The sequence below is a fragment of the Lynx canadensis genome, chromosome X (genome assembly GCF_007474595.2).
Source record: "Lynx canadensis isolate LIC74 chromosome X, mLynCan4.pri.v2, whole genome shotgun sequence".
Lineage (NCBI taxonomy): Eukaryota > Metazoa > Chordata > Mammalia > Carnivora > Felidae > Lynx > Lynx canadensis.
The window spans coordinates 31,066,754-31,081,073 of record NC_044321.2 but is presented as its reverse complement, the minus strand read 5'-3'; the positions used below and the strand labels follow the sequence as shown (position 1 = coordinate 31,081,073).

Sequence of the window (14,320 nt, the reverse complement as noted above, 5' to 3'; positions counted from 1 at the left end):
TCATCAGTTACAGGTCCCAACAGGAAAAGATGTACATTGCGTTTCCTATGAGAAATCAACTACCCCAGCAACTCAGCCAAGAGCAAACCGTCATCACTCTGAACTCCTACTTTTCTCCAATGGACTCTCCTTCAAAATAACCACTCCCAACTTCCTCCTTCTCCATAAAATCCTCTCTTTGGTTGTCGGGCTAGCCTACGGGTTTGACCGTAGCTTGTTTGTCTAGAATTACAATTCTCTGCTATTCCCAAATAAACCCAGTTTTGCTGGTAAAATAACTATCTCATTTTTAAAGTCAACACAGTTCTCTCATACCTATTCAAACTTGCCTTTGAAGTGTGAAAGCAGACAGAGACAACAGACAATAAGAGCAGCTATGTTCTCATAATAGTTTACTTAAAAATACAGGCAGCAGGCCAGATTTGGCCTGTGGACCATAGTCAGTCAACTGTGGTTTAGAGGATAAGGGCAAGAGTTATCTGAGTAGTGAGAAAGACAGAACCTGACCTGGTACTCACTGGTATTCCTCAGAGTTCAACTTGTGGGCTCCACACCAGCAGGAAAAGCCCTAGGTCAATTAAGTATCATCAGTTTCCAGTTTGAAAATTCTACTCAACCTTCAAGGTCAGGCTCATGTTACTATCATAGGAAGACCTTGCTACCTGGCTGGAAGTAAAAACACTGTCCTCTGAGTTTCTAGATCACCTTATTACAGACTTCTTGCAACACATTTGCATCCTTTTTTTTTCTTAATGTTTACTTATTTATTTTGAGAGGGAGAATACAAGCAGGGAGGGGTGGAGAGAGAGGAAGAGGGAGGGAGAATCCCAAACAGGCTCCGCAGTGTCCGCGCATAGCCCAACATGGGGCTGGATCCCACAAACTGTGAGATCATGACCTGAGCCAAATCAAGAGTTGGACACTTAACCGACGGAGCTACCCAGGTGCCACACATTTTGCATTCTTCTTAAACCATAACTGTTTTTATGTCTTATACTTCCTTAGAACATTAAAAAAAATCCTCAGTAGGAGGAGCGTTGGAGGAAAGGAGACAGCATCCTTTAATGCGGGACCATGAACCAGCTGCCCTCCACCAAGGCAGGGGGCACCACCACCTGTGTCAGAGCGGGGCTGCCACCACTACCACATGGCCTCTGCAGTTGGCACGCGGCCAGCAGGGATCCAGGAGGAGAGGAAGCAAGTCTACAGCAGATGTAGCCACAGCCACAAGGAGCTGAGCTGTGCATCCTGCATCCTAGTCTGGCCCCACTACACTAAGAGCAGTGCCCATGCAAAACCCACCTCGTGACACCGCGCAAGGGGATGGTGGGGCTGTGGGCCTGCATGAGTCACTCCAGGAGTATATGCACCTGTGCAGAGACCCAAGCCCTGCGCTGGGACCTGCGCTCAGACACCTCCTACCCACCTGATGCTGGCGATGACAAACCTGAGGCGAGCCTGCCCTGACACCGGCCACCCTTCACCGTGCCTCAGGCACATAATGCCCACGACTGGGGGCTACAGGGCGCCTTTTGCATCAGCCTCGGAAAAGTTGGGAGGACGAGGGGCATGCACTCATGCAAAAGGCTCAGAAACCCACCCCTCAGCAAGCAGTCAGACTACAGTGGCTGGTTTCCCCCATACCACCTCACCTCACAGGAGAGCAAGGCTTGGATCCCACATAGCCAAATCTGCCAGCCCCCTCTCTTCTGCCTTGGGTTAACTGTAGCGTGGGCTCTTGTGGCAATGGACTTCCACTTGTCCCCCACGTGTGCATCCCAGCTTGGCTAACCTTCAGTGTAGGGGTGAGGCCCAAAGCATCTTGCAGTCTTCTCAGCATCTCTGGGATTGGGACAAGTGGCTGGGTCCTACCTCCTTTTCGCTTTTTTCTGCTCTCAGCAGTTACTGGCCCAGGAGCATCCCACCTCTGGTGTCTGGTGTCCACTGTCCTAGACAAAGGCTTCAGGACCTGTGCCCACACCCACCCAAGGCAGGAGGCCAAGGCTTCATGCTGGATATTTCAGTTTTGGGGCCTGTCTCCTGGGGTATAGATAAATAAATATGCCCTCAATGCCAAAAAATAAAATAAAATAAAAAAAGTCCTTAGAGGCAATAACCATGTTTTGTACTGCTTTACATTCCCTACAGTGTCAAATACTTTTCCTGGCACGTGAAAGACATTTAACAAATAATTATGGATACTGCATAAGTGCCAACACAGAAGTATTCATAACTAGGCCATAGAAGAGATACAATTTATAATCTTGATGGAACAAAATGAAGTTTTTAATCCTCTACATGTCTTTTTAGCAAATATTAAAATATTCAAAGCATGTGAAAGCAGAGAATAATTATCTTACCTGGATACATCCTTCATCAATCTTGCCCCTTTCAGGATCAATTTTAAAATGTGCAGTTTTTTTAAAGCGGTACGTCACGGAAAGTGACTTGGATCGATTTTGCATAATACACACCGTCTCTGAACGTTCACCCATAAAACAAGGTGCAAAATTAAGGAAATTTCCAGGATCAAAGTGTAGAATGACAGGAAGTCCTGAGCCCGTCAGTGCTAATTCCACTTTCCGAAATCGATCACCTATAAAAACAATAGCTTTTTAACATAAAAAGTGTTGGGAATCCAGAATATATTTGCTCAGTCCAAATAGTGTCATCTGAAAGACCTGATGAGACATGGGTAGCTCATTCAATCTTCCATTCAACAAAATTACTGAGTGCCTTCTGTATGCCAGGTACTGCTCTAAGCCGTGGGGCTACAGCAGTGAATACAATAGACAGCAGTGAATACAATAGACACCGTTCTTGGCTCTCATGGACTTTATATTCTAGTGAGGCAACACTTACAATAACATTTCAGAAAGGATAAGTGATATGGAGAAAGGTAATGTAGGGTGAAGGGGAGCACAACTTGGCACCCAAAAATATGCTTCTTTGGTATAAGGATTATTTTAAGCTGACTATTTTTAATAGCAGACACACGAAAAGCTCTGAAAACTACGGGGAAGAAACTCTTATCAAAGAAGGCAGACACTTAAATCTGCCTAACAACCATACACAGCCTTACTGTGATTTATCTGAAAACTTTTATAACTGGCTCCCACACCCCAACATCCTATGTCTTTAGCTGTAGATGATATTTAAAGTGATGGCTTGGGCATTTGGGGGGAGTTACTCAGTTTTCCTGGGTCTCTCCCATGTATACCAGATATATACATGTTATTAAATTTCTGTTATTGCTTTTTTGGTTTTTTTCCCCTCTTACTCTGTCTTTTATTAAGGAAGGTCTCAACCAAGAACCCAGAGGTAGAGGGAAAATTATTTATCCTCTCCTACAAGGGTAAAACAGAGCACAATGTCTTGTGCTGCTCTTTTACATGGTAAAGTCCAAAAGGGCCTCTCTGATAGGGAGACATGTGAGCAAAAATATAAAGGAACTCAGGACAAAATTCATATTGCAAAATCATATTGCAAAAATCAGGAAAAGCATATTGCAGACAACAGAAGAGCACGTACAAAGACTCTAAGGTAGGAATTTGCTTGGCACGTTGCAAAAACCCTAAGAAACCATGTGTGGATGGGTAAGAGTAGTAGAAGAAGGGTGAGAAATGGACAGATTTAACATAGGGTTTTGAGGGAAGAGTTAACAAAATTTGCTGATGAACTGGATATAGAATAGGAAAGTGAACACGCGATAAATGGTTTTGGGCCTGAGCGACTGAAGTGATAAAATGGTCATCTCTTGAGACAAGGAAAGACTGTAGGAGGGACAGGTTATGGGGAAACCAGGAGGGTTTTTCTGGACATGTTAGGTTTGAGATGCCTAGTAGATACCCAAGTGGAAATGTCTGCTAGGTCACTTAATGTATTTACAAGTTTAGAGTAAAGATGAAGGAGGAAGTCTTGGAGGTGTGAGGGGAGAAGGGAAGGTGTGTGATACTGATCTCATATTGTGGGACCCACTAGAGGCTAGTGATTACAGATTAAAAAGTGAAACCTCATGGCATGGTTTTGTGTTTTGCGCCAGCACAATTAGCTTCCCCGGTACTGACCCAGGGTAGGCTAAGAGTTGAATTTAATCAGGTTAGAGGTTTGCCACTCAGTCACTATGGGATATGGGCCAAGAAACTTAAGTGTACAGGGAAAAAGACGATTAAATTAATGGACAAGGGAATATAATCTGGGCAATAACATAAACACGGAGTTTTGAAGACACTAGAGAGAAGGTAGGAACTATACATTGTGGGCTCTAATTGGATGAAAGAACAGGTTTGTAGGAGAGCACTGTAGCTAGAATCCAAAAGAAGAATGTGTATTTCTTCAATGATGCTCTTACTAGGCAATCCCAGACTCTAAATTACCGTTAATGCAAGCCTAGCATCTCCATCTCCAGCCATTCAAAACCAGATTAACTTGCAAGACTCAAACAAGTCTTCTGTCTATGACAGGCAGACAGAGTTCAAGTCACAAACCATGACACAAGTAGGAACAGACACGCAACTTCTGTGCTAGGAAACCAGTTGAACCTTGCTCAATGATATCACTCATCCTGACACACAAATCTTCTGGACTCATCTTTCTAGATTCAATCCCTCACCTGTCTCTATCTTTATTTTCTCTTTGATCTGTCTGGCTAAGCTGAACTCCCAAGTCTTATTCCATTTTTCCTCACTAGAGCCCATCTAATATTGCCTAAGAATATAAAAAGGGCAACGCATCTTGACACATAGCCTGCAAGGCATATGCATGCTAGATATCATGTTTATCTAATGTCATTTAAAAATAATAAAGTCATCTAAATTCTAACTTGGAAAATTTTTATGGAAATGATTCTGAGGTTGACTTCTTTCTTAACATGTCACAAAAGACATTAAGATCCCTTGAATGTTTGCATTTTTGTTCTATTCAGTAATATTTTTATTAAATTGCCTCTACAAATATTATGTAAAAACTTTTAAACAATTTAAACTGTACATATTTGATGCTTATGTTCATTTTGTACTTACTTTTGATGGTTTTATTGTTATCATCTCTCAGAAATCCATCTTTACTTCCCACAGACTCAAATCTCAAAAAAAGAGCATAGTCTTGCCTATGTGAAGGATCGTAATTCTTTTTACCATCAATAATTAGCCTGTAAAAAATTACAATCAATTTTTTTTTAATTTTTCTAATGTTTATTTATTTTTGAGAGAGACAGAGAGAGGCAGAGTGCAAGTGGCCAAGGGGCAGAGAGAGAGGGATATGCAGAATCTGAAGCAGGCTCCAGGCTCTGAGCTGTCAGCACAGAGCCTGATGCGGGGCTTGAACTCACAAACTGTGAGATCATGACCTGAGCTGAAGTTGGACACTTAACTGACTGAGCCACCCAGGCGCCCCTACCATCAATTATTTTTAAAGCAAAGATGATACACTCTATTACCTCTCATAAAGGATCAATACAATCCTTAAATCTATGCAAACATATGAAAAATCAGTAAAGAAAATCTAATTGTGATCCATTTTCCAAAATTACTGCCCAGGATATAGAGACCCGCCAAAAGAAGGCCACAAAAATGGAAAGATTCCGAAAATCAGTTCATGACAACATTTGCAAGTCAAAAGTAACTTAAATACACTAAGTTGTCAGGGTCCAGCTGCAATGCCACTTTCTATGTAAAGGATTTTCTTTCCAGGCCGAGTTCATTGCTAATTAAGAACTCTGTTCAATTCTCTACAATAGTCCTTCTTACCCCTGGGTGTAACCGCAAACCTCTGTTCCTTATCTGTCTCCTCCTGTGGCCTAAGCACATATTGCTAGCCACACTGTCCACATTCTTAGAGGAGAACAAGATTTGTAACAGTCAAATCGGGAAGGGAAGGGGAGGGGAGGGGAGGGGAGGGGAGGGGAGGGGAGGGGAGGGAAGGGAAGGGAAGGGAAGGGAAGGGAAGGGACCAAAGTGAGAGATGGGTTACTTCATAGACGTAAGTAAACTGTCTTTACTTGCCTTACCTAGAGGTTAGCTTTTTTAGCAGTGGGTACTCAAATATACACACAAAAATAGACTGACGTGAAATATTACACAGAGATGCAAATAGCACAGTAAAAACTTATTTAACTAAGACTTCCAATCATACTCATACCTATGAGTTTATGCTAGACTCTCAAATAAAGTTAACATGCTGCCATGAAAAAAAAACAGAATTTCAAAGATTGTGTATTCAAGAGAATCTTACACATTGACCAAAGAAATCTCCCGCAGGCAGATACGACTCAGAAGGCAATTACAGATCGTACAAATAGAACCAACAATTACTTGATTACCCTCCTTAAATTAAAACACAATTCAGTCCTCTACAATTGATATCAACATCAAGTGACTCTGTGGCCAGAGAGAGAAGTACATTGAACATTGCCTTCTCACAAAGGGAAGCATACAATTGGATCAGTTATTACCACACACGGCAACCACTCAAGTAGAACTGAAGTTGCTAGTCTATGTTTAAAACAGCATTTCCAAATATATTTTCAAACTAAATAACCAAACCAAGTACACAGAATTATAAAAAAATAGATACACTGGCAAAAGTACTAAAAGTCTGTATGAATTTCAGCAAACAAGTATGGTTGATTCCAGCGGCTGCTATAGGCTTAATATTCACGCTACTTGGCAAATGTTCTGCTGTGGCAAGAGCATCCTCTTTGGAGGCCCCTGCACATGGGCCTACAGGGACAACCAGGTCTTGGTTGCACAGACTCATTTGGAACCATAGTCAAAAACAACACAAAGCTTCCACTCCTACAAGGTCTGGAACAATTCACAATCTAACATGAAATATTTAGAACAAAATTTTTAAATATTGGAAATTATATTAACCATGTTTGAAATGTTTAGAGCCGTAATAAGAAAACACTGATTTGCACATTCTGACAAGTTGGACTCTTACAATCAATGTGATGAATGTCTGATTGATACACTTTCAATTAATAACAAACACCAGAATTGAATTTTTGCTTACTTTGGGCTGAAACAAAATGTAATTATGGTCTTTTGATAAGGTAGCAACCTCCCTTCATTAGGAATACAGGAGATAAAAGTGGTAACATCTATGTTCTTTATTCGGCTTAAGTAAGGGAGATTATTTAAAGCAACATCTGTTCTTTGTTGAATATTAGTACCCTGTAATATAAAATCAGAAATACAAAGAATATTAAGGCAGAACACAAATAAAATATTTCAAGAGGAGATCATCAAATAATTATTGAAATTTTAGTATGGAAGATCAAGAATATGTAGGTCTTTAACATATATAAATTTGACCAAGGTACATTATAAAATTTTAAAAACTGTTAAAAAATTCATGAGAACAGAAATCCCCACAACCAGCTACTAATCTATAAGAAGCACTTGTCTGGTGTACTTCAGATATATATTACTATCAATGTTAGTTTAATTTACAGAATTGTTTGAGGTTATCCTTGAAGACACATGAAAGGGAATCCTATCTATCTGCACATTAAAACATACTTAGAATAATTTAACAGCTTTTTGGTTATTAATAAGTTCAAAACAATCTGTTTCAAAACATAATGCCCGATCTTCCCCTGTTACACTGTTTACTTACCAGTTCTTCTCCAACTGAATCATCCTGTATTATGGCCACCCAATTTATGGGTTCTGGGTTATTATTGTACAGAAGTGCATGTTCAATTTTTGAAGTTCCGAAGAAAACAGAACCAAAGTGTATGCATTCCAACTTCTTGTCACCACTCATGTTTAGCAATTCAATAATCTGCTCAACCACATGAGCTTTGACCCTCAGGAGCATATCTGGACGACCTTGCAAACTTACTCTACAAGATAATAAATTATACATGTATATCTTAAGTAGAATTTTATATACTTAATTTTTCTCCTAAGTATTTGGATCAACAGAAATTTTATAAAATCACATTATAATTAAAATTCAAAGGCTTAAGAGCAGTTCCTTTCACGTACATGCCAGAGAATGTCATGTCCTTCTGTCTGAATCTGCACAGTAGAACGGCATACATACAACCTAATTCATTGCCCCAAGAAACAAGAGAGTTGGAAAATAATCATATGAATTGACTCCAAAAAAGGACTTACTGCAAGGTCCATATCACCAATTATTTCATAAACACTAGAATTAGATGGGATGATTTAGATGTCCACCTATAGCTCTAGAATTCTGAGATTCTTTTCTAACTCATCCCACTCTCCCAAGTCCAACAGCCAACCTCATCCCCATCCTAATAACCCAATTCTCTATGAAGCAAAGTATGTCAGCAAAATCCCACTTGTTTGCTGAAATGAAGATCCCGCCATAAAGCTTCACTTCCCAGACTGATTTCAATTCCCTTTTGAAACAGCCCACACATGCACATTTATCCCCCTCTGGCATAAATGCAATCTTCTTAACTCTCATCCCATCAAATACCTCAAATAACTGACCACTCCACAACCATCACTCAAGTCCTTATCTTACACTACATCTCCATCACGTTGGCAGTGGCTGATACCATCTATGCACATCTCTCCTCCCTTAGCTTCCTTGACGCCATACTTTGCCAGTTTCCTTCTAACTTATTCAGTCTTTATCTTTTCATTCTCCTAAGACTTGGATATTTTATATATTCCATGAATAATGGTGTCTCTCTCCCACTCTTTTATACTCTATCCTCCTTGTCAAAGTTGTTTTCGACTTCATGCTTCATCTACAATTTATCCACTGACAATCCTTAAGCCAATATACCTAGACCAAATTGCTTCTGGGACTCAAGGTAGGTAAATCTAATAGGCGACACAGGATTCTGCAAAGCAAATTAATTCCTACATTTTAAACCTGAACTCAAGATCCCCTCCCACAGACCTGTCCTTCCCCTTACCTTCCCTTTCTATAACCAGTCACTACATCTAGTTAAATCTGCCTCCATAATATTTCTCCAATCTGCACACTTCTCTCCATATGCCTGATTTGTACCTTAGCTGAGGTCTTCATCACTTCCCTTCTGCTGTACTATTACAGTTTATAGTCAGGCTACCCCTCCACATATGTACTCCCTGATTTGTTGTGTCCACTGTTATCAGCACAACCTTTCTAAATTGCAAACTAATCACCACACTCCCATCTTAAAATCTTCCTGAGATTCCACAGCCTTCACAATAAAACCTAAGCTTCTATCAGGGCTCACAGATGTTTCTCGAACTTTTTTTTGGCTGTGACCTCCAGCAAGACATGTACTTACACTACAAGCACACACACATGTACACACATGCATACACAGGCACACACACATACACATACCCAAAACAAGTTTTGCAAAACATCTGTCCTTACTATATGACATGCATTCTGCTATTTTCTATTTCACTGTTTTGATACTAGTGGTGACCCATTATAGTCATTGTACATGCCACTAATGGACTGAGACATACAGCATTAAAACATGCTGTCCTATGAGGTCCTTTACCAGACCCTGCACCATTCTGATCTCATCTCACATCACTCCTCACCTCCATCTCTGCCTTTACATCGCCTCAGCTCTCTCAGTGTCTAACACCATCTATTCACCTCCAAGATTTCAAGTCTTCTACTTGCTCTGTCTGAAATTACTCTTCTAACCCAACCCCATCACCAATACCCACCGCCCCTATACGTGCATGCACGCACGCACACGCACGCGCGCACACACACACACTCAGCTCAGATCACACCACTTGTCTCTGCCTGGCTACTTCCTACTCACCAATACTTCTTTGGGTATGCTATCACATCCTTACTGGAGCCCTTTCCTGATCTACTCCTTCACCCCCATAAAATCCAAACCAGGAGCCCCTGTTATGTGTACCCATAGGCCATCCTCTGGCTCTTCCCATTTTTGAGCCTCCCGTGCTTGGCAAACAGTCGAGACTCAATGAACAAATGTTGACTGAAAGAACAAAGAAGCTAACATACATTCAAGACAGTAGGCATATCCGAAGAGTAAAAAAGGAAAGTATTAAGTACTACATTAGAATTAAGAACCATGGTATACTTACTTTGCCACTTCATTTACAATTCTGGGCTGGTCTGCACACAAATCCACTTTAACAATCACTGATGACTTGGACTCCACAACACCATTACTTGGAAAAATGACAATGGGCAATTGGCCCTGGTATTCTGTTTTAAATGTACCTAAGGAGAACAAGAGCAGATGGTTTACATCTGGATCCATACAGTGTTACATTCACATTCTTAATAAGGGTCAGATATACATTACAGAGTATACAGTCTATCGTGGACCAAGAATCACAGCTTTAATTGTAAGTTTAGTCTCTGGGGTCACCCAACAGATGTGAACTGATTGTTAGGACTTTGTATATGTTAGTCTGTATAATCCTCAGAGTGCTTCTATGATATAGGTTTAATCATTAACTCCATTTTATAAATAAGGAAACAGAAGCTTAGACTGGTTGAATGATTTATCCAAAGACACAAGTATTATGGTAGATTAAACTGCTGACCCCAATTCTTGACCTTTCTCTGCATCTTACCATTACACTACCATGGACAAAATATGTTTTCCTACCCCTTGATGTTCGGCCTGATGATGCGATTCGCTTTGGCCAATAGCATGTGGGTAGAAGGGACAACATGCCATCTCCAATCCCATATGTTCTCTTGCACTTCTACCGTGTAAAGTACTTAAGTAGCTACTGTCCGTATGGCCTGTGCTTCACAATGAGCACATGTGGAGCAGAGCCCCCAGCTGACTCACAGACTTGCAGTAACAGAACATTCCTGACTGCCTAGGTTTGAAGCAGAGCTACCCAGCAGAGCACAGCTTAGATAAGTTGAATTCTAGCCATTCTGCATATAAATAAACAATTAAAAACTAATTGCCTTTTTAAGATACAGAATTATGGGGTGGTTTGTTACATAGCGATAGCTGACTACTACAGTTAGAAACTAATAGAGCTTGGATTTTCACTTGGATGCTTCTGACCTAAGGGCTCACACTCATAGCCATTGTCAGTTGTTGTTGTTGTTGTTTTTAAGATTTATTTATTTAAGTAATCTCTGCACCCAATGTGGGGCTCGAACTCACAATCCCCAGATCAAGAGTCACATGCTCCACTGACTCAGCCACCCAGGCACCCCATCACTTTTTGATAAATGAATTCATGCAGTTCACACAGGGAAAGAGTAAAAGGAATGTGTTTCTAAGAATCAAATAGCATATGAGAAGGAAGTTACAAATACGTCTTATTCTCTTATTCTGAAAACAGAAACAGTGAATAATTTGTAGTAATGTTTAGTGCGTGTATTAGAGCATGCAGTCCTTGAGATCACACATTATGTCTTCCTCATCTCTGTGGTCCTAGCACTGCACACAGTGCCTAGCACCAAGTGGAGAGCTCAAAATATGCCCAACAAATGAAGTAGCCAGTCATGTTTCCTTAATGTGCAATATAAATATTATACAATATAAACACAAATGAGCATGCTGCTAACATGAACAACTTGGCAAATTCCCAATTTACCAATTTTAAATCACATTTGATGAAATTTTCAAAAATGATTCATTTAGCTTAGGAAAATAAAATATTAGCATCATAAAAGTACTGAAAATATAAGAAAGGTAATAAAACTTTTTTAAGTACAGAGATGATCTGATAGAAAAGGCAAACAAACTCACAGTAACAAAATTTGTTAATCCAATCACTTCAGACAAGTGCTAAGAACAATCTTTAAGGGTGTTTTTTTTCTGTCGTAAAACAAAAATTTATAAAATTATATCTGTTTCAAATAAATAAGTATTATTGACTCAATTCTCCAGAAAAGGCAAATTATGTGAGTCCAGGTAAGGCTGAGTCAGTGAGATAGTTCCTATATTGTAACCACTTTGATATAATTTGACAAAAGAAGTTTAAGTATTTCAAAAGTTTATTTTAGGAACAACCCGAAACTGAAAGAACATTGTTCAGTCTTCTAAATATATTAAAAGAGTGGCTACACAAACACTAATGCATCTTATATAACTTTAACACCACTAGTAATAATGAAATATTTGACTTTTATTTTTAAAAAACTAACAATAAAAGGACATCAGCTTAAAGGAAGGGTGTCATTGAAGAAAGGATGTTACAAAAGGAATTTCTGTCATCAAATTCTCATTTCTTTTTAGATAGGACCCTGGCTGATGTTCGGAGAATGAACTAGAAGGAGATAAGGGATTTCAGAGAAATCATTTCAGTTGGTTTGATTACTAAGCAAAAGATGATGATGGCCTGTTGTAGACAAGTGAGGATGCACCAGAAAAAAGAGGATTACTGAGGTAATTAGGAAGTGAAGAAACAGGATTGAGTAACTGACTAAGGGGGTAGGAGGTGAAAAAAAGGAAGAAGTCAAGGATTTTGTTAACTTTCTGACAGGCCCAAGTACATGGTGGTGACATTTAATTAAGAAAAAGAGATAGAGAGAGAGAGAGAGAGAGAGAGAGAGAGAGAGAGAAGTTTTGGGGGAAAGGCGAGGAGTTTGGTTTTAGATGTGTTAAGTGTGAGAAACCTGAAGGAAATGTAAAGTGTGGGATAGAGATAGAGCCCAGTGAGGTAACAGGAATGAGAGTGATTGCCTAAGGGAGAGCGTATAGACTGAAGTAACATGTGGGTGGGCCTAAGGCAAACCCTAAGAAACACTCACATTTAAGGAACCCAAAACAAAGGGACAGCAATCCACAAAAGAGAACTGAAGGGAGGCAGTAGGAAAAAAAATAATTCTAACATCAAAATCGAACATTTATTGAACACTTAATATATATCAGAGAGTGTGCTAAGTATTTTATCAATTACCATCCCAATTGTAGGAGGCAGGCACTATGTTTATCTCTACAATGGATGTCCAGGAAGTGTAAATACTTGCCTAGGGCCTCCTAGCCAGTAAATGTTATAAGCAAGATTTGGGCCCTGGAAGACCTCACTCCAGAACCTGAACCTCCATTTTATATAAGCCAGTGAGGAGCCATAGAAGCCAAAGTTTTGGCTTTTGTGTTTTGTTTTGTTTTGTTTTGTTTTTTCAAGACACCAGGGGCCAACTGTCTGAAATGTTGCTATTTAAGTCATGTAAAATAAACACTTAGCCTTGTCCACTGATGTGATTTAGGGAAGCACATGGCCTGCAAGGCTACCTACAGCTGGGACTGAGATGACGGTCCTTTGAACAGATCTGTGTTTTTTGAATGAGACTTGCTTTACCTTCTCTAGAGAAGGTGATTAAGTATACATGGTTACCTTGCCTTTATCCTTCCCAAATACTTTTAGAAACTATGAAGTAGATTTTCATGTAAAAGTATTTTTAAGATCAAGCCAGGGCACACAGTCTAGTTTTATAGGATGCTAACCAAAAATCAAGAGTCACATACCCAAGGTCATTGTTATTTCTTATGTATGCTTTTTTTTTTTTTTTTTTTTTTTTTTTAAAGGCTTCCTTGGGTCTAAGCGTACCAAGGATAAACCAGTCTCCATGTCTCCAGATGACTGTTTTGGAGACTCTTCAGAATGCTCATAGGAGATTAAGCAGGTTACTTCTTTTTTTTTTTTTTTTTTTAATTTTTTTTTTCAACGTTTTTTATTTATTTTTGGGACAGAGAGAGACAGAGCATGAACGGGGGAGGGGCAGAGAGAGAGGGAGACACAGAATTGGAAACAGGCTCCAGGCTCCGAGCCATCAGCCCAGAGCCCGACGCGGGGCTCGAACTCACGGAGCCCGAGATCGTGACCTGGCTGAAGTCGGACGCTCAACCGACTGCGCCACCCAGGCGCCCCTAAGCAGGTTACTTCTAAGTTGAATAACCTTTCATTGAAAGCTTAACAATTTATTTTTATTTTTATTTTATTTTATTTATTTATTCATTTATTTTTGAGAGCGAGATAGAGAGCACAAGTGAGCGAGGGGCAGAGAGAAAGGAATAGAGAATCCCACGAGGTGCAGAGATGGAGAGAGACAGTGTGGAGCCCAGAGTGGGACTTGAGCTCACCTGAAGTGGGGCTCGAACTCACGAACCTGAGCCGAGATCTGAGCCTGAGATCGAGACCTGAGCCGAAGTCAGATGCTTAAACGACTGAGCCACCCAGACGCCCCTGTTTTTTTATGTACTAAAATGGCAAATCATTTTTTTCTTTTATAATATCCTGGTTAAATTATTTTTAAAGAATTTTTTTATTCAAGTACAGTTGACATACAAGTAACGATTCTTTACTCATACTGAGAGATCACTGAACCAAATCAATTACACAAAGGTTTATTGAATGTCTGTGAT

General features: G+C 40.0%; 1 protein-coding gene across 1 annotated transcript in view; it reads right to left on the bottom strand.

Annotated features, from left to right (window-relative positions):
* Positions 1 to 14,320, bottom strand: part of CFAP47 (cilia and flagella associated protein 47) — a 550,869-nt gene that overhangs the window by 520,933 nt on the left and 15,616 nt on the right. The window contains exons 4-8 of the mRNA XM_030305764.1: positions 10,059 to 10,197; positions 7,621 to 7,849; positions 7,015 to 7,175; positions 5,022 to 5,149; positions 2,361 to 2,596 (exon numbers count right to left, since the gene is read on the bottom strand). Of these exons, the coding sequence (XP_030161624.1) occupies positions 2,361 to 2,596; positions 5,022 to 5,149; positions 7,015 to 7,175; positions 7,621 to 7,849; positions 10,059 to 10,197 (893 nt within the window). The remainder of the gene's footprint in view (positions 1 to 2,360; positions 2,597 to 5,021; positions 5,150 to 7,014; positions 7,176 to 7,620; positions 7,850 to 10,058; positions 10,198 to 14,320) is intronic.